Source organism: Anabrus simplex, chromosome 1, assembly GCF_040414725.1.
Source record: "Anabrus simplex isolate iqAnaSimp1 chromosome 1, ASM4041472v1, whole genome shotgun sequence".
In the NCBI taxonomy this organism is placed as follows: Eukaryota; Metazoa; Arthropoda; class Insecta; order Orthoptera; family Tettigoniidae; genus Anabrus; species Anabrus simplex.
Window position 1 is genome coordinate 416,113,728 of NC_090265.1, and position 19,406 is coordinate 416,133,133.

The following is a 19,406-nucleotide window of genomic DNA, read 5'->3' on the forward strand; positions in this document are numbered from 1 at the left end:
GTTTAGGAAAGAATTATAAGAACTGATTCTCAAATGAAAGGGTCCACCTGTTCAACACTTTATCTCATATATTGCATCACATATCCGTAGGAATACAGGTGTTTCATCTCTTATAGACATCCTCAGTTCCTTTAAATACAGGCATAAGATTACAGGGACAATACTTAGTACTATTACATATTTGGTCTTTTAAAAGATAATGTCTATAGCAGGGTTGACCACAACGAGGCTCGCGAGCCGCATGCGGCTCTTGAGTCAGTCTTGTGCGGCTCTTGACACCAACCTTAGAGTAAAATTAAATGATATAATTAATGGAATCTAACGACATCCCTCGGTTGGCGGCAGTCAGTAGCAGTGATGTGTGGCTTAACGTTATTAGCGCTATAGGTCAGTGGTAAGACATGGGAGTTGACGATAATTCCGGCGCCTTCCATTTGAAAGTTCTTTGAGCGGGAGAGTGTGTCAGTGAGCCAGTGTCGTGAGGTGAAGCCAGTTGCGTTCACATATAGGCAGTAGCGAGTGTCGATACTTTTCTGTGTGCTGTTTCAGTACAGTATCGACATTCGCTACTGCCTATACGTGAACGCGACTGGCTTCACCTCACAACACTGGCTCACTGACACACTCTCCCGCTCAAAGCAATCTCTTTCTTGTAAAGATATTTCTGAATTGGCCCAGACTGTATTTAGCTTGCATAGCAAGTTGAAGATTTTTGGGAAAGACCTTCAGACTAAAATATTTTCTCACTTCAAATGTTTGAAGAATACTGAAAGCCTTCCTGACGTTCAGGTGGAAACTGAAGATTACATGAGTAAAATGTCTGGCCTTGCTGAAGAAATCAATGGCAGATTTAATGATTTGAGATCACTGAAACCTTCATTTTAATTCCTGGAAAATCCTCTTTCTGTTGATGTTGTGGGCGATGGCAGTCCTGTTTCATCACCAATAACAAAGGATACAGCAGCTGTAGAGTTGGAGCTACAAGAACTGCAAGAGGACGAAGGACTAAAAGGACTCAAACGAAGTGGCATTTCTACCATAGAATTTTGGAAGAATGGTCCAGAGGAAAAATACACACTAACGAAACAGTGTACCAAAAGACTAATCTCAATCTTTGGGACTACTTATGTGTGCAAATCACTGTACTCAACGATTAAATTCATTAAATCTACATATCGATCTGAACGAACTGATGAACATTTAAGTGAACTTGTGCGAACTGCGCTTACCAATTATCAGCCAGATTAAAAAAAAACTAACACCAAAAATGAACACTAAAAAGAAAGCACTTCTCAAAAGTGAAATCTCATTCCTTGATGTGCACCTGAAAAATAATGTTCTGTGTAGTGTAGAAAATAAATGTTCCTTCATTGGTTATAAAATGAAAAACTTGTCTTCATTTTATAAACTCTTTTCTAAACATGCTCCCAATTTTTTGTCTCCTAAATTTGCGGCTCCCAGAAGTAAGGTTAGTGGCCACCCCTGGTCTATAGGTTAAATTTTATCTTGAGCATCATTTTGCGGTCTATGTGTACACACACTCAAATTCAATATTGTAAGGATAACCTTAACATTATATGGATGACAGTCTATAGTACGCGAACCTTTTCTTGAGCCCTAGTTCCCATTCATTACTATGGAGCTCAGGGCTCAAGAAAAGGTTCGCGTACTATAAATTATATCTTGAGCACCAAGCTTACAGTCTACATGAACACACACTTTGAGCAGTCATTCGCAAATTGTGTTACGTGGACCACTGGGGGGCGACTATAATCCAGGGTGTCTGTAGTTATAAGTTGTAAGTATTTGAAGATTGAAATTTTATTGTACACACACAATTCATACACCAGTATACTAAATTTAGGAACTATGTTTTCACTGTTGTATAACTTACACACAGTATATGTAATACTTAATTTGGCTGATGGATGGTACAAGTTAGCAGCAGAAAAGAGAAGAAATACTACAAGGCAGTGTAATTAATGTAATTATGAGACCCGTGGAATTGCTAGTATCCATGCTCACACCATATTTTCCACCTCTGGTTGAGATAAACTTGTGGATCAGAAATTTCTTCTATGAAACCGAACATCAACTGCCCTCCCTTGAGGAAGATCAATTAGCCGTAGTGAAAAATAAATTGAAATATGACACGGGTGCAGAATCAGATGGAGTGGCATATTTAGCCCTAGGAAGTTCCATGAATGTATCACAAATCCACGTCGTTGATAGATTTTTGGGTCCATTACATCCCCTATACCGTACAATTTTTAGAAAGGAAATACTGCATTTAATGCCTTTCATGACAACATACATATGTGAGTGTACGTTTCCTGCTCTCACGCAAATGAAAACGAAGTACAGAAACAGAACTAATGTAGAGGCTGATCTTTGGCTTTGAGTGACTACACTTTAAAGAGTTTGGTCTTCGGAAAACAGCACCATCCATCCCATTGATCCAACAGCCGCAATAAATTAATATTTTCAAATAATTTTCCAGATCCAGACTGTTGTAATAGCCAAGTGTAACATTGTTTTATAATTTCTGTGCATTTAGGTAAAATAAACTTTCAAAGAAAGTAAATCTATATATATTAGAGGGGTTTTGTCTTTACATTTCTCAGAATTTAAAAAGAATGGTATTTCTGTATCAGTTTTGTCTGCAGTAACAAGGAAATGCACCTTTTAATTTTCCATCATTTCTGTCTGTGTGTATGTACGGGCATCATGTGAAAATGGCTGAAGAGAATATACTGAAAATTGGTATGTAAAGGAATGATGCACTACAATCTAGCCTATAAATAATTTTGTTTATGCTGAGTGAAATGGTAGTTAGAGGAAGCCCTAGAATTTTAATTTTCAAATATTTATGTTATTAATGGTTCTGTCGATAAATACTACATAACTAAAGTTATATCGAATTAACTTTCCGCTCATTTATGTCTTATACATTTTTTACCGTACCAGTTATGATAACAGAGATCAGTGTTATCCCCAGAAATTTTCGTCAGCTGGGTGGCAGGAATGAGTAGCCGGGCAGGGAATACTACGTAAAAAATGACTATAGAATATGAATTTATTCCCCTCAGAGCATTAACAATAATATCAGACTGGCATTAACTACAAAATTGAATTATTTTAGTGTTGACGTGGTATGGGCTTTTGGGTTTAGAACAGTCAAGATTTTCTTCTGAAGACTCGGAGTAAAGTTCTCTGTGAAACGTAAAGAGCTTCACCTTGTTTAATTGACACGGCATAAACCCATAAGGCCATATCATGTCTACAGGCGTGGGCCGTGAAAGCATCAATGTTAATATTTTAGTGTTATTATCACGAACAAGACATTACAGAGTATTTTGAACTTCTAGTGTTATACCCCTCGTTCATGATCATGTAACACTAGGGCTTACCACTCGATGCTGTAGAGTGACATCATACGGAATCAAGTGCTCGCATGGGATTCCACATTAATCCACACACCGGCTCGCACACGACTCGTACATTATAGTCAAGCTAAACATTTAAACTCCGATGTAATCGATGCCATTATGCTGATAATAATGAAGATTTATCATTTAAATAATCAGTTTTACAGTATTTACATTTTAATTTGGAGTACCCAATGACTCAAATATGTATTAATATTATGTAAGTAGCATACATCTAGATTATGTTAGCCACACGGTCAGTAAAAACAGCAGGGTGGTGCGCCCATTAAAAAGGTCCTAGGGAGAACACTGGAGATATTAGTGAATTTTGATTTTTGTTGCTAAGTCCATGTCAATGCTGAACTACGAGAAAATGGGTGAACAGAATTTAATGAAAATTGATATGTAAAGTCTGGGAATAAGACGCAACACTGTAGGTTATAAATAAGTTTTTTTTTTCACGCTGGATAAAATGGTAGTTTAGGGGAAGGTGGTTAAAAATTTAATCTTTTAAATACCTATGTTACTGGTCCTATCGAAAAATAACCGTACATACCATAACAAGAGTTATATAGAATACAAATTCAATCATTTATGTTTTATACAATTTTACTGTACTGACTATGATAGTAGAATACCGGTAATGAATTTAGACTTGTGTTGCGTAGTCCATATCATTGCCAGGCATTGTTAACATGGAAGTATTGTTTAATAGTGTTAACTGGTGATGGTTTTTGTCATGATTTTCTTAAGGTGTAAAACTGCGTGGTCATCGGTTCATATCAACAAGGAGAAATGAGAATGTTATTATAAAAAAATCAGAAAAATCGTTAAGGAACGATCGCTTGAAGAATAAGACAAGAGGGAGTCGTGAAAGAAGGAAGGATTGCCTTTACAGTAGTTGCTCTAATATCCCAGAGTCGGAAGAAAACTAAATTTAAAGGCCTACAATATCAATAGCTAATAAAACTGATCTATATAGGCCTATATATATAATCTCATAAAAATGATTAGGGAAGTGGACTTTGCTCCACATAAAATGATACAGTGTTTTCAAGTTGGGCCTTACTTACTGTCTCTTAAATGAGGTTTGCTTTGTACAGGCTGTGTGTACATAAAATTGCTGTATGATGTTGCGTAGGATACAACTAAGAAACATTTAATACTTAGCTGGTTGCATGTGTTCAAGAAAGAATGGGTGCTGCTGATTCCTTCAACATATATAGGATGTAATGGATAAGGTTTTGTGAAGAAGGAAGCCATTCTTTTTCAGTGTCGACTGAGTTAATATAACTTTCAAGTTTTTCAATCCATTGAAACACAAAATATAACACTTAGAACCGTAGCTGTGAGCTTGCATTCAGGAGATAGTGGGTTTCAACCCCACTGTCGGCAGCCCTAAAAATGGTTTTCCGTGGTTTCTCATTTTCACACCAGGCAAATGCTGAGGCTGTATCTTAATTATGGCCACGGTCGCTTCCTTCCCATTCCTAGCCCTTTCCTATCCCATCATCCAGATAAGACATCTGTTTTGATGCGTTGTAAAGCAAAATTATTAAAAATAACACCTAGAACACTGTAACATACCTGCAACAACAACAACAACAAACTATTAGTAAACGAATGACATGTTTCATTCTACAAGAACATCCTCAGATTCTATCAAATTAGTTTTAACCATGCGTAGATACAGGGTGTTTGAAAATAAGTTACGGAAATTGTAAGAGGACATAGTGTTCTGAAACAAAAATCGATCTCTAGCGTATTTTATTTCCTCCTAGTATTAGTCCTAAATTATACAAATAAAATCAAACATGGTATCCTTACAAAATTTTGTTTTTTGTTTACTGAATATAGTATTATATTCTGTGGCTAAGGGTCCTTGGACGTGCATGCGATACGCTCAGGGGGCCTCAGAAAAAAAGTTTGGGAAATCCTGACTTAGAGTTAAAATCATATTAAAATAAAATCGAGTTGGATACCGTTAAAATGATTTTTAATAGCAAGTCAAGTTTAGGAATTGACTATGGTGTTTAAAATGTTCTTTAAAATGAGTAAAATGAAGGGGAAGCTCCTTCAGATGACAATTGCATTTTTTTGGAATGTTATCGTTCTCAATATGAGATTTATTTCTTACTAAAGAAAAATATCACATGAGAATGTGTTCTCTTCTCTTTGTAACAACTTTATTGTCACTACGATATGTATACTGTTCTCTTTAATCGTCCTTTTTTCTATTCTCGCACTTGTGTTATGTTTTTATTCCTTAAAAACAGGTGCTGGTTTTTTAAACAATCTACAAAGAATATATACATGTTTCATACCAATGACCTATTAGTGATATTTCTTGGTGCCATATTGGAAGTCTTTGTGTGTTAATACGTCTATTGCTATGTCACAAGTCTTTAAAAATCCTGTCCACTGGTACCTTATTCATCGTAAACTGAGCATGCTAATATATAAGCAGGATAAGTATATGGATGTTATATGTCCAGGGACACACAAAAAATTAATATATTAACACAATTTATAAGTCATCGTAACTCCTATTATTTTATGTGTAATATTAAATATGATTATTGAAGCTTTTACCACAGTTAGGATATTGGACCTATGACAGTCATCCCCCCTAAAACCTTCAATATCTATCCTGGACCTTCCTTTCTCTAGGTCTTAAATTATACCTAGGTGTCCTGATATCTATGTCTTCATCTCTCTTATCTTCCAAGGTAGGTATCGGTGTGTGTTGATCCTCCCTGGAGTCCCCATTCTTCTGGGGCCCCTTAGAGAGTGTCCACTCTACAGTCTCTCCGCTTTCTTGTAGGGGTCGAGGTAACGCCTTCAATTCTGACGTATGCACCTACGCCGGCGGTGTAGTCTTCGGGAGATACATACCATTTCCCAACATTTTATCCACCTCGAAAGGTCTGAGCCGCTTTGGAGCCATCCCAGCATGGAACTTTTGAAGCTTGTTGCTGAGGGGATCGTTTTGATGAAGAACTAGTGTTCCAGGTCTGAGCTCCCTTTCCTCCGGTGCATCGTTGTTCTCGGCTTCTCTCCTTGAATGCTCTTCGGTGTGGCGGTGCACCTGTTGAATCTGCCGCTGGTTCCGCACATGCCATGTATCAGTATCAGGTTCCTCCGGTTCATCTCCTTGTCCATGGATGAAGTTCCAGTCGTCAGTTCTCTTGATTGGACGTCCAAGGAAAAGTTCTGCAGGTGAGAAACCTGTGATGTGATTAACCCGCTGTCTGATGGCCAGAAGGGACTCTTGTAGGACTTGGTCCCACTTGGTGTGTTCTGTCAACCAAGTGAATCAAAAACATCTTCTTTAGCTCCTGGTTTCTCCGTTCGGTGGGATTCACCTGTGGATGGTAGATCGGTGTCATCCAGAGTTCAATTCCCCACCATGTGACGGAGCTCTTCAAAGGTTTTTGGCTGTGCCACCTTAAGAAGCGATTGATTAAGTGCGGCCAGTATCCAGTATTCGGAAGATAGTAGGTTCAAACCCCACTGTCGACAGCCCTGAAAATTGTTTTCTGTGGTTTCCTATTTTCACACCAGGCAAATACTGGGGCTGTCTGTACCTTAATTAAGGCCACAGCCGCTTCCTTCCCACTCCTAGCCCGTTCCTGTCCCATCGTCTCCATAAGACGTATCTGTGTCCGTGTGACGTAAAGCAAAAAAGGAAGAAGAAGCGATTGAACCTTATCATGTAGCAGTTCAATTATATAAGGGACGCTCGTATCAATATTTTCCCTTTTCCTGGAATCGCTTAATGAGCTGGGGTTTTTGAATTACGAAAGCTCCTGCTCTCAATCCACTGGGTTGCGCTTCAGTTATGGACTTTTTTGGTACCGAAGTTTGGGCAGACTCCTCTGGACGAATTCTTTCTTAAATTCCTCCCAGTTGAGGCTGAGCCCTTTAATGTTTTGCCACCAAGCCCCTGCTGATGCTTTTAGATGCTGGCTGACAATTTGCAAGTATATTTCTGTAGGTATATTTTTCCTACCCAGGAGAGACTCCAATGTCTTTAGAAATGCTTTAGGACACTCCTTGAGTCTCCCATGAAATTTCGGCAGGCTGTCTTTGATTACTCTGGGATTGACCAATATCCCAAGGGGGAGGTCCATACCTCTGCTAGGTTGACCACTGCCTACAGAAATGTTTTTCTCCAGGGTTAAAATTTTTCTCTTAACCTCAGATTCAAACTTCGTAAATTTCTGGCCTACTTCGGTTTTAAAACTGTTGGATTCCCGCTCGATTTCTCCAATTTTCTTCTTGACTTTGTTTTCCAAGGTATGCATATCACTTACTATTTTATCTACATCTAATTCTACGCTGCGGATTTTGTCATTAATTTTTGAAATATCTTCTTTCAGTTCTTTGACCCAGGAATTGATTCCGCCCTTTATTTCTTGAGACTGGGCCTCGATTTTCCCTTCGAGTTTTTCAGATTGGGTCTCAATGTTTTTAGACTGGGCCTTGATCAAAGTAGTTAGTTGTGCAAGCATAATGCTTACCCGGTCGTTGGTTTCCTTCTCCGAGGTGACTTCGAAGTTGAAACTGCTTGGGTCCTCCTCATTTTCTATCAAATCCTGGCACAGCCTCTCTTGTAACTCCACCTTGCTTTCAGCCATCGGTAAACCTCGGGTTTGGTTAAAAAGGTCCCAAACCTTGACCTAAAGGTTGTTTACAGGCTGAAGATGCCCAAAATAATGGGTGAAACATGTACCTGACCAAATAAGTCTACATAAAATCATGTAGAGAATAACCACATTAAACGTGGAAAGTATTGAATAGGTGGTTTTTTATTAAATTATCCTTGATATCTATGCCAGTATCCAGTAATCGGGAGATAGTGGTTTCGAGCCCCACTGTCGGCAGCCTTGAAGATGGTTTTCCATTGTTTCCCATTTTTACACCAGGCAAATGCCGGGGCTGTAGCTTAATTAAGGCCACGGCCGCGTCCTTCTACTTCCTAGGCCTTTCCTATCCCATTGTCGCCATAAGACATATCTGTGTCGGTGCGACGTAAAGCAAATAGCAAAAAAAAAAAAAACATCCCTTGAACATACATTTGGGAAAGCCTGACATGCAGAGGTACAGGAAAGGATTTAATAACAATGGTAAAAGAAATGTACTGGAGTTGTTGCAGTTGTGTGAAGATGGCAGTGGATAAAATGGTATGGTTTGTGATTGAAACTGGACTAAAAGAGGGAAGTGTGTTGTCACTTTTACTGTTCATAATGGTGATGGATGATAAATTATTTATTATAATAATTATTTTAATGTCCCTTCAATTGCTATGAATTTTAATGTTGCGGTGCCCCACTGTGTGTTCTTTAATGTGCTGGAAACCAATAACAAGTTGTTGCATTTAGATATCCTTAAATGCCATGAACCTTAGCTGACATGAAAACCTGTTTCCATGAGAATAGGACAACAACAGAGTTGGCACTCTAGGCAGATGTATGAGGTATGAGTGATAATATTGGGTTGGATTAAGCCCTTCAATCCATGTCTGGAATCACTTCGTTGAACACAAGTTATGGAATGGAAACTATTATTAATACCTGATTGTTGCCCAACTAAATAGGGGAAAATTTCTAATGTCAGCTGATTGCACTAGAAAATTCATAGTTTATGTCCAATATTCGAGACATGAGGCAGATAATGAATGAAACGGTCGATAAAGTAGATAGTTCCAGGTAAGAGGTGAGTTATCTGCAGGGAAGAATAACTGCCCTAGATGCCAGACTGAAGTCTACTAGTAGTTACAGCAGTGCTAACATTGTGAAACTGAAACCAGCCAGGCTGAGTGGCTCAGACAGTTGAGGCGCTGGCCTTCTGACCCCAACGTGGCAGGTTTGATCCTGGCTCAGTCCGGTGGTATTTGAAGGTGCTCAAATACGTCAGCCTTGTGTTGGTAGATCTACTGGCATGTAAAAGAACTCCTGCAGGACTAAATTCCGGCACGTCAGCGTCTCTGAATAAAAGTAGTTACTCAAACCCCATTTCTTTGCTGGAAGTACATCATAGATGATGTTCCTGTTCGAAACCATGGCCAACCTTAAAGGTTGGGTGCTGGAGGAGAGGACAGTAGAACTCACTGCCGGGCTGCATGGGGTACTACACACAATCCGGGCTGTTTATGGGGGCACTTGAGAGAGGTTACAGTGATTGCCAGCTGGCTGCCACCTACTGAATCCAACTAAAAAAGAGGACAGAGAGCTCGGTTGAAATGCTGCAGGAATTTTCTGTGGAAGTAGATCATCTGGCTCAAATGGCTTTAGGGGGCTTGCCTCGAGAACAGATTTAGGGGAAACTGCATACAACTTAGTTGATGGGCTTCGCAACACCAGGATTTATTACATACTATCCACTTCATTCCATATCGATATTGTAATCAAAATAACAATTAAGTAAAAGGTTCCACTTGATCGATACTTTTTATTATTTAGCCTTTGGCTAAATTTTTTTAAAATGACAATTTTTTTTAATGACATAAAAATATAGCCGAAGGCTAAATAATAAAAAGTATCGATCAGGTGGAACCTTTTACTTAATTGTTATTTTGTCACCGAGATTTATCAATACCTTATGCTCGATGGGGAGCACTGCCTCAAGGAGGCCCTCACTATCATCCTGAGATCAAAAGCAGTGAAGATGACAGCAATCTCAATTTCATTGGCGAGTGTACAAGCTGTTGGGAGCGAAGAGAACCCAGAGATCCACTGGCCACCATTGGAGTCATGTACATCGCCGCCAGGATGCCGAGACTCAGGGGAATCTTCTACTGGCAATGCGATGAGCGCAGTCATCTGAGGAAGGACTGCCAGTAGGAAGAAGTTTTCACCCAGAGAAACGAATAGCGGCTGACAGGAAGAGGGACCTGTCGGTGCTGCCATTACCACCCCCTCAATTCACCCTGAAAGTAGTCATCGAGAGAACTGAAGACAGCCTAATCACAGATGGGTGGCTTGGAGACAAGCTGTAACATGTCATGATGAATGTGCGAGTGGTACTCGCCATTGCTAGTCTGGACATTGCCAATGGGCAGATTGAGAGGGAGCCGAGCTGACCTTATGTGTTACAGACGGCTGTCCTGAATGAGGTGCTGTTGAACCCAACTTTGGGGCATAAAAGACAGTTGACAGTAGATGAATGGCTGGGTCATCAGAAAGTTATACTCCGACACCCCATAACGTGCCTCCGAGTAGTGAGCGCAATGCTACCAATGAGGAAGTGATACTGGCTCATAGTAAGGTAGTGGTGATGGCAAAAATGCAAGGAGGACAGTGGAGTTGTGGAACCTGGACTGACAGGTACCTAATGTGGACTTTGCCTGGCCAGGGTGCTCATGCCAGTATGAATGTGATGTCACGGAACCAGCAGATACTCAGCATGACTGAGCTTGGAATATATGAATCAGTTAATTGCATGGTAACAGTAGACGAGGAGGACACACAGGCATTTGAAACCAGGGAGTTGGACAACAAACTCTTGAGGGTGATATGTGATGCTGGAAGCCACGTAAGGGCAGACCATTTTGAGGTGCTCAAGAAACTGATCATAGAGTTCCAGGACATCTTCACATCAGGAGGAGGTGACTACAGGAGAACCGACAGGGTGATCCATTGTATTATCACCGGCGGTGCAATCCCTATCTGTCAATCATCCTAGTGGGTACCTCTGGCCAAGAATACTGAGTTTGACCTGATGCTGAGTGACACGAAGGACCGTGGGGTGACAGAAAAATCTAGCAGTCTATGGTCATGAATTGCTGGTAAAGAAAATAACACTTCGGCCACCTTCTTTGAAGCCCATTGGTTCTCAACCCTAAACCTGAAATGAGGATGTTGGCAGGTTGCACTCCACTCAGAGGACAAGGAGAAGTCAGTGTTCTCTACCAACCAGGGGTAATGGAAGTTTACCGTTATGCCCTTCAGACTGTGTAATGCACTTGAGCGTTTGATGAATACTGTACTGAGAGGGCTCATGCATGAAGCCTGCATGGTCTACCTTGATGACATCATTGTGGTAGAACGCATGTTCCAGGAGTATCTGGAAAATCTCTGGAAAGTCTCACCAAAAACTTGGAAACGTTGAAAAGCTCTTCAAGAGGATAGGAATGGACATTGCAAGACAATTTTCCCGAATCAGATGCCACAAATCGCTACCTGCTTCTAGCCATGGACTATTTCACCAAGTTACCTGAGGTCTATGCCATTTCCTATCGGTATCAGAAAGCATCAACATTGTCTGATGTCTTGATGAAAAACTTCTGTTGCTTTAGAGTTCTGAGGGAGCTGCAAAGTGACCAGGGCAAGAATTTTGAGTCAGTGGTGATGAAGGGAGTTCTGCAGCGTCTTGGTGTATCCTAGACCCGAACCAGACTTCTCCACCTACAATCAGTTGGTATTGTAGAGCAGTTACTCGAGTGTAGGTTATTAGCCATACGATGAGCCAGTCTAGTGGAGGCGCTGCCTACTTACTGCCTTTGGACTCGCTGGAGATTTTCTCTCAGGGAGAGGTTGGATTTACGGGAAATGTTTAAACATCTCAGAAATCATCTTCTTCTGCTGCTTTTCCCACACCTTGGTGGGTTTGCAGGTGTGAATTGTGTCTCGCATGTGGACCTGCCCTGTTTTACAGCTGGATGTCCTTTCTTATGCCAGGTGTGGAGGAATGCATTCACTAATGTGCATTTCCTCCTCTGTGAACCATGTGATCTTGCTGCGATGGGGTGGCTTGCGTGTCCCAATGAAGCAGATAGCCGAGCCGCAGGTGCAACCATATCGGATGGGTATCTGTTGAGAGACCAGACTAATGAATGGTTCATCGAAAGGGGGGTAGCAGCCTTTCGGAAGTTGCAAGGTAATACTCAACATGGCTTAGCTGTGTTGATACTGCTACATGGCTGAAAGCAACGGGAAACCACAGCTGTAACTAATTACCAAGGACATGCAGTTCTCTCTGTATGAATGATGTACTGATGATGGCTTCCTCCCGGGTAAAATATTCCGGAGGTAAACTAGTCCCCCATTCGGATCTCCGGGTGGGGACTACATGAGAGGGGGCGATCATCAAAAAGATGGATTCCGACATTCTGCTAGTCGGAGCGTGGAATGTTAGAAGTTTGGATTGTTGTGGTAGGTTAGAGAATCTGAAAAGGGAGATGGATAGACTAAAGCTAGATGATGTAGTTAGTATAAGTGAAGTACATTGGCAGGAAGAACGAGATTTTTGGTCATGTGACTACCGAATTAACAACACAAAATCAAACGGGAAATTCAGGAGTTGGTTTAATAATAAATAAGAAAATAGGGCAGCAGGTAAGCTACTATGACCAGCATAGTGAAAGAATTATTGTCGTCAAGATAGACACCAAACCAATGCCCACCACAGTAGTACAGGTCTATATGCCTACTAGTTCAGCGTATGATGAGGAAATCGAAAGTATATGAAGAGATAGAAAATTTAATACAATATGTAAAAGGTGACGAGAATCTAATTGTGATGGGAAACTGGAATGCAGTGGTAGGCCAAGGAAGAGAAGGTAGGAGAAGAGTAGGAGAATTCAGATTGGGACAAAGGAATGAAAGAGGAAGTCGGCTGGTTGAATTCTGCACTGATCATAATTTAGTCCTTGCCAATACTTGGTTCAAACACCACAAACGACGACTGTATACGTGGATGAGACCTGGGGACACTGGAAGGTATCAAATAGACTTCATTATGATTAGGCAGAGATACAGAAACCAGGTGTTGGATTGCAAAACTTTCCCAGGAGCAGGCGTGGACTCTGAGCACATCTTGCTGGTCATGAAATGCCATCTGAAGTTGAAGAAATTTAAGAAAGGAAAGAATGCAAGAAGATGGGATCTAGACAAGTTGAAAGAAAAGAGTGTGAGGGATTGTTTCAAGGAACATGTTGCACAAGGACTAAATGAAAAGGCTTGAAGGAAACAATAGAGGAAGAGTGGATAGTCATGAAAAATGAAGTCAGTAGGGCTGCTGAATAAATGTTAGGAAGGAAGAAAAGATCAACTAAGAACCAGTGGATAACTCAGGAGATACTAGACCTGATTGATGAATGACAAAAATACAAGAATGCTAGAAATGAAGAGGGCAGAAATGAATACAGGCAGTTAAAGAATGAAGTGGATAGAAAGTGCAGGGTAGCTAAGGAAGAATGGCTGAATGAGAAATGCAAGGATGTCAAAGGTTGTATGGTCCTAGGAAAGGTAGATGCTGCATACAGGAAAATCAAGGAAACCTTTGGAGAAAGGAAATCTAGATGTGTGAATATTAAGAGCTCAGATGGAAAATCACTTCTAGGGAAAGATGACAAAGCAGAAAGATGGCAGGAACATATCCAACAGTTGTATCAAGGTAAAGATGAAGATATATTTGGTTCTGGAACAAGAAGAGGCTGTTGATGCTGATGGAATGAGAGACCCAGTTTCGAGGTCAGAGTTTGACAGAGCTGTGAGAGATCTAAATAGAAACAAGGCACCTGGAATTGATGATATTACCTCTGAAATACTAACTGTCTTAGGAGAAACCAGCATGGCAAGGTTATTCCATCTAGTGTGCAAGATGTATGAGACAGGAGAAGTGCCATCCGATTTTCGGCAGAATGTTGTTATACCTATTCCCAAGAAAGCCGGTGCTGACAAGTGTGAAAACTACCGCACCATTAGTTTAGTATCTCATTCATGTAAAATTTTAATATATTATTTAGAGAAGAATGGAAAGACAAGTTGAAGCTGAGTTGGGAGAAGATCATTTTGGCTTCAGAAGAAATGTAGTAACACGTGAAGCAATCCTGACTTTATGTCTGATCTTAGAAGATCGAATTAAGAAGGACAAGCCCATGTACATGGCATTCATAGATCTAGAAAAGGCATTCGATAATGTTGATTGGTCCAAGCTTATTCAGATTCTGAAGGGGATTGGGGTGCGATACCGAGAACAAAGAATTATCTACAATCTGTATAAAAATCAGTCTGCTGTGATATGGATTGAGGGCTTTGAAAAAGAAGCAGCAATCCAGAAAGGAGTGAGGCAAAGCTGCAGTTTGTCCCCCCTCCTTTTCAATCTTTGCATAGAACAGGCAGTAAAGAAAATCAAAGAGGAATTTGGAAAGTGAATCACAATTTTATCTGAGACTGCAGAAGATCTCAAGAAGCTGCTGAATGGTATGGATGAAGTCTTGGGTAAGGAATACAAGGTGAAAACAAAAGTAATGGAGTGCAGTCGAACGAAGGCAGGTGATGCGGGAAATATTAGATTAGGAAATGAAGTCTTAAAGGAAGTAGATGAATATTGTTACTTGGGTAGTAAAATAACTAACGGTGGCAGAAGTAAGGGCATAAAATGCAGGCTAGTACAAGTAAGGAATGCCTTTCTTAAGAAAAGAAATTTGCTCACTTCAAACATTGATATAGGAATTAGAAAGATGTTTTTGAAACCTTTCATCTGGAGCGTGCCATTGTATGGAAGTGAAACATGGTTGATGACTAGCTCAGAAAGAAAGAGAATAGAAGTTTTGGAAATGTGGTGTTACAGAAGAATGCTGAAGGTGAGATGGATAGATCGAATCACGAATGAAGAGATACTGAATCAAATTGGTGAGAGGAAATCGATTTGGCTAAATTTGACGAGAAGATGATATAGAATGATAAGACACACCTTAAGACAGCCAGGACTTGTTCAGTTGGTTTTTGAAGGAAGTGTATGTGGTAAGAACGGTAGGGGTAGACCAAGGTATGAATATGACAAGCAGATTAGAACAGATGTAGGATACAATGGTTACGCAGAAATGAAAAGATTAACACAGGATAGGGTGCATGAAGAGCTGTATCAAAACAGTCTATGGACTGATGACTGAAACAACAACAACAACAATATGCATTTTTGTGGAGTTTCGTGTGCAAGTGAAAAAATGTTGGGACAAACACTCGACACTGTAGTCAGAGGAATTAACTAGGCACAGTTAAAATCTCTGACCTGGCTTGGAATATAAACCAGTGAACTTCTGAACTGAAGGTCTCAGTGTGACCATTCAGCCAAGGATGAAAATACTCTTCATTGAATATTATTTGCATGCATGATTAAGGAATTATTTCTGCTTTTAGTGAAAGCACAGAAATAAGTATATATCATAGGGAGAAAGGAACGATCTAACAGGCAGGCAGCCATAAGGGCCTTGAAAAAAGTTGCAGTGAACAACATACATCAGGATGAAAGTAAAGCTTAATGCTGTCTATAGAGAAATCTTATGAGGCTTATTTACATAAATTCGAAATAGCTTCCGTGTGAGTATCTGGTATGTGTTGGATATGTAGCAGTGACTGTGTGTACATCTGTACACAACAAAGTTCGTGAACATCACTATACATACCCAATTTGTGCTAGATTTTGTTCGTTTGTCCAACCCTTGTCCTGTTTCTCTATGGGGTCGGGTATGAGGTGAGATGAATCTGTCATGGCGGATTTTTATGACTGGAATCCGTTCCTGACGTCAACCTCATCAGAGGAGTTAATGGGATGAAATGAATGATGTGATATATGATAGTAGGGAGAGGATGAAACCCGGTGCCGGCACATAGCCTACTCCTGTCGAATAGCACCAAGGGGTCTGCTCAAGGCTTAACGTCTCCATCCGATGGATGAATCACCATCAACAGCGTCGTATGCCCTCACTCCATATGAGCACTGTGGAGAGGTTTGAAATTTAATCCAGGCTTTTGGCACGCAATCTAGTGATTAGAAATTGTATACCACCATCTCCCCTGCCTTAACGATCATGGCCACCAGGCAGGCTACTCAATTTGTGCCAGATTATACATGAGAAATTCATTACTTCATTTCATATCATTATAGCGTGGATTTAGTTTTAATTATACATTTGTTATTCGGAAGCCCTTAGCATAACATCTTAAATTCATCATATTAACTGAGTGAATAAATCGATTGTTAACATTGATGCTTTCATGGCCCATATTTGTAGACGTGATAATTATAGGCTTTTGGACTTGTCAAGAAAACAAGGGGACGCTCTTTATGTTTCGCAGAGAACTTTGCTCCACGTCTTCAGAAGAAAATCTTGACTGTTCATGAGGAAGACTTCTGCAAGCTCACAGCTGCACGACCCTAACCGCAAGGCCAACTCGCTCGGTGCAACATCAAACTATGGGCAGTTGGTACAGTATAAAAGTTAAACTGAGGAATATGTGCCACTGTATTGTTTGTTTCATTGTAGCTGGCTCAGCTGCTATTAGATACCTATTGATATTCTTTTTTAGTTGAGAATTAGGGACAGTGGATTACTTCGGTCTATTTATGTGGGGTGGGGGGGTGAAAGCTTGCAAAGAAATGTGTGGTTTTTTGTTGTGTATGAGGATTTGTTTGTTATCACCACATTCACTTGTGACAGAGAAAGGACAAGCTATGTTTCCTCATTGAGTTTGTTAACACAAAATGGGAACTTCAAGTATTAGAAAATGCAGCACGTTTCACTTCATTCTTTCTTTACTCATCATTACTACCATTTATTTTAACTCAATAAGAAATTTGCATAAAGTGTTGAGAGTGCTTTAAAAAATTAATTCATAATTTTATTTCCAAACATACTGATAAATTCCATGGTTATCCATTAAAAATTGTTTGTAAGATGAGAATATGGGTAAGAAATCTAAAAATAAATGGATACATACTATGACAGGTTAGTGTTGTAACTGTTGTCCTTGTTTCCTCCTTCTGTTGCTTCCACTCTGTACACTGACCTATCACCATGTTTTTCCTACTGTGTTTCCTATTTATCTTCCTATGTGTGACTTGCTTATTTTTCTTTCCATTACTTATGTTAAAAATTTCTGTTACAGATAGCAGTGAAGAGGATGGTAGTTCAGATACAGGAGCTCCACCTCCTGCTAAGCGACCAAAGTCAGTATTTACATTGCCTGGCACAAGTTCAGATTCACAAGGTAAGAAACATGCAACATACGGCATGTATTAAAACTCATTGGCAAAACTTCAGGAATGGTTTCCTCATATAGAGAGAAAAAGGAAAGAGTATGACAACATGGGTCCAAAAATGCTTAGTTACAAAGTTATCTGGCGTTTGGTAACAGTGCAATCCGACACTCCCAACACTATTTCATTGTTACCCTGAATACATCTGTAATGTCAGCTGGAACACGCTGTTCAGGTATCAGATGGATAATTACATATGTTAGTACATGTTTCAGTCAGCGAGATCTTCAGCTAATGAATTATGTTATTAGTTAAAGTCAGTATGGAACAAACATGATATTCATCAATTGCTGAATACAATCAGAATTGCTTGGTTTAGTGGATAATGTCTAACACAGTGTGATTCATTATCAGTAGTAGTCGAATACATGACAGACTTTACATATCCTCAAGGGTAAAGCTCCAGGGACTTTAAGTCACGAGAGTGTGGTAGCCAGCCTAAAGGTTGGATAACTGTGCAGTTATGTAGTTTGGGATCAGTGTTGCCATACCCTTTCTTCCTTCTCTGTGTGTGAGAACTCTTTTCCTGAAGTTTTGCCATTGAGTTTTGATACACTCTATGTATTAGGTTTTCTAGAAAGTTCTGAGCATTCTTAGTAGGTGCATATATGGTTCTCAGATTGTTGGAGAATATGATTCTAACCACTAGCAGTAAAGTTAGGTTAACATCAGTAGAGACATTTAGTTCATATTTTGTTTTGAACATGTACAAGTTTAGCTTTGAGTTTATTATTTTATTTAAAGTGCTAAAATTATTTCCCCCTTCCCAGCCTTAAAGTGCTGTTTACATTTATATTCTACGTCAAATAGGACGCTGTTTCTGTTGTGGTCGATTTTATGACGTAAAAATATTTTGACTTGGTGCAAGTTTTCCATGAAGGAACCCCAGGTAATCAGGGAGGGCCAAGAAGAAGAAGAAGAAGAAGAAGAAGAAGAAGAAGAAGAAGAAGAATATCTCAGTTTTTTACTGGCTCTTAATTTCTGGAGATATGAACAAAATTTCATCATGGTTGTTTGGGTGCATCTTTCATTATATTTGTCACCCTTTTGTTGTTAGTTCTGTGCATCAAAATTGGTTAAGATAGAATTTGTTCTAAAGGAACATCGATGATTCTGGTCTCACCCCTTGTGGAACAGAGGAAGATAGCAGTAAAAGTGGTAGAAAATGCCTGCAACATAATGCAAGACAAGATTTATAAAGTGTGTATACAGTAGTCTCAGTAATCTGGCCTTTTTGGGACTGAAGGGGGCAGAATTTATTGGGATTTATAGGCTATAACGCCTGGGTATTTTTTTAAGAAAAATGTATATACTTTAGGCTTCCAATACAACATTGGACAAATGTGACCTAGCTTTACTTTTATCCCAAGTAGTAGTAGTAGTCATGACTGAATATTGTGTATACAAGCAACTAATTTGTATGCCAATGCATGGTGGTACTATTTTTGTTCCAAGTTCGTATAAAATGCAAGGCGGCCACCTGGAATATTGTAATATCTTAGAAAATTATTCTACATTGAGGTCTTACCAGTTTTCTTTGAAATTTGTCTTGAACCTATAGTACTTAGTGAAATTTTTTGTATGTTTCTTAACCATTGGCGAATTTTTTAAGGACTTCATAATACCTATCATTGTTACAGTCGGAGAAGTCACACGGTTTTAAAGAAGAGAATTCTTGAAAATCTCTCTTGTAATTGATTTTCAACAGTGAAAATCCCATCTTAACCCGTTAATGCCCCCTCTCTAAAAGTTGCATTTTGTTGATATTTTCACTATTTTATGACTAGTATATAAGAATTGGGAAAATATCACAATCTGTTCGAGCAGGAACTTATTTTACAAGATACTACCTGATACCATGTGTTATCACTGGGCGGTTACTCTACTACCATTGTACAGGGTATAATCAAGTGTTAATATTATTCCAACCGA

The 19,406-nt window shown here is 39.6% G+C and overlaps 1 protein-coding gene across 1 annotated transcript in view; it reads left to right on the forward strand.

Moving 5' to 3' along the window:
* Positions 1-19,406, forward strand: part of Cmtr1 (Cap methyltransferase 1) — a 240,378-nt gene that overhangs the window by 17,965 nt on the left and 203,007 nt on the right. The window contains exon 2 of the mRNA XM_067135097.2: positions 17,324-17,425. Coding sequence (XP_066991198.1) covers positions 17,324-17,425 — 102 coding nt within the window. The remainder of the gene's footprint in view (positions 1-17,323; positions 17,426-19,406) is intronic.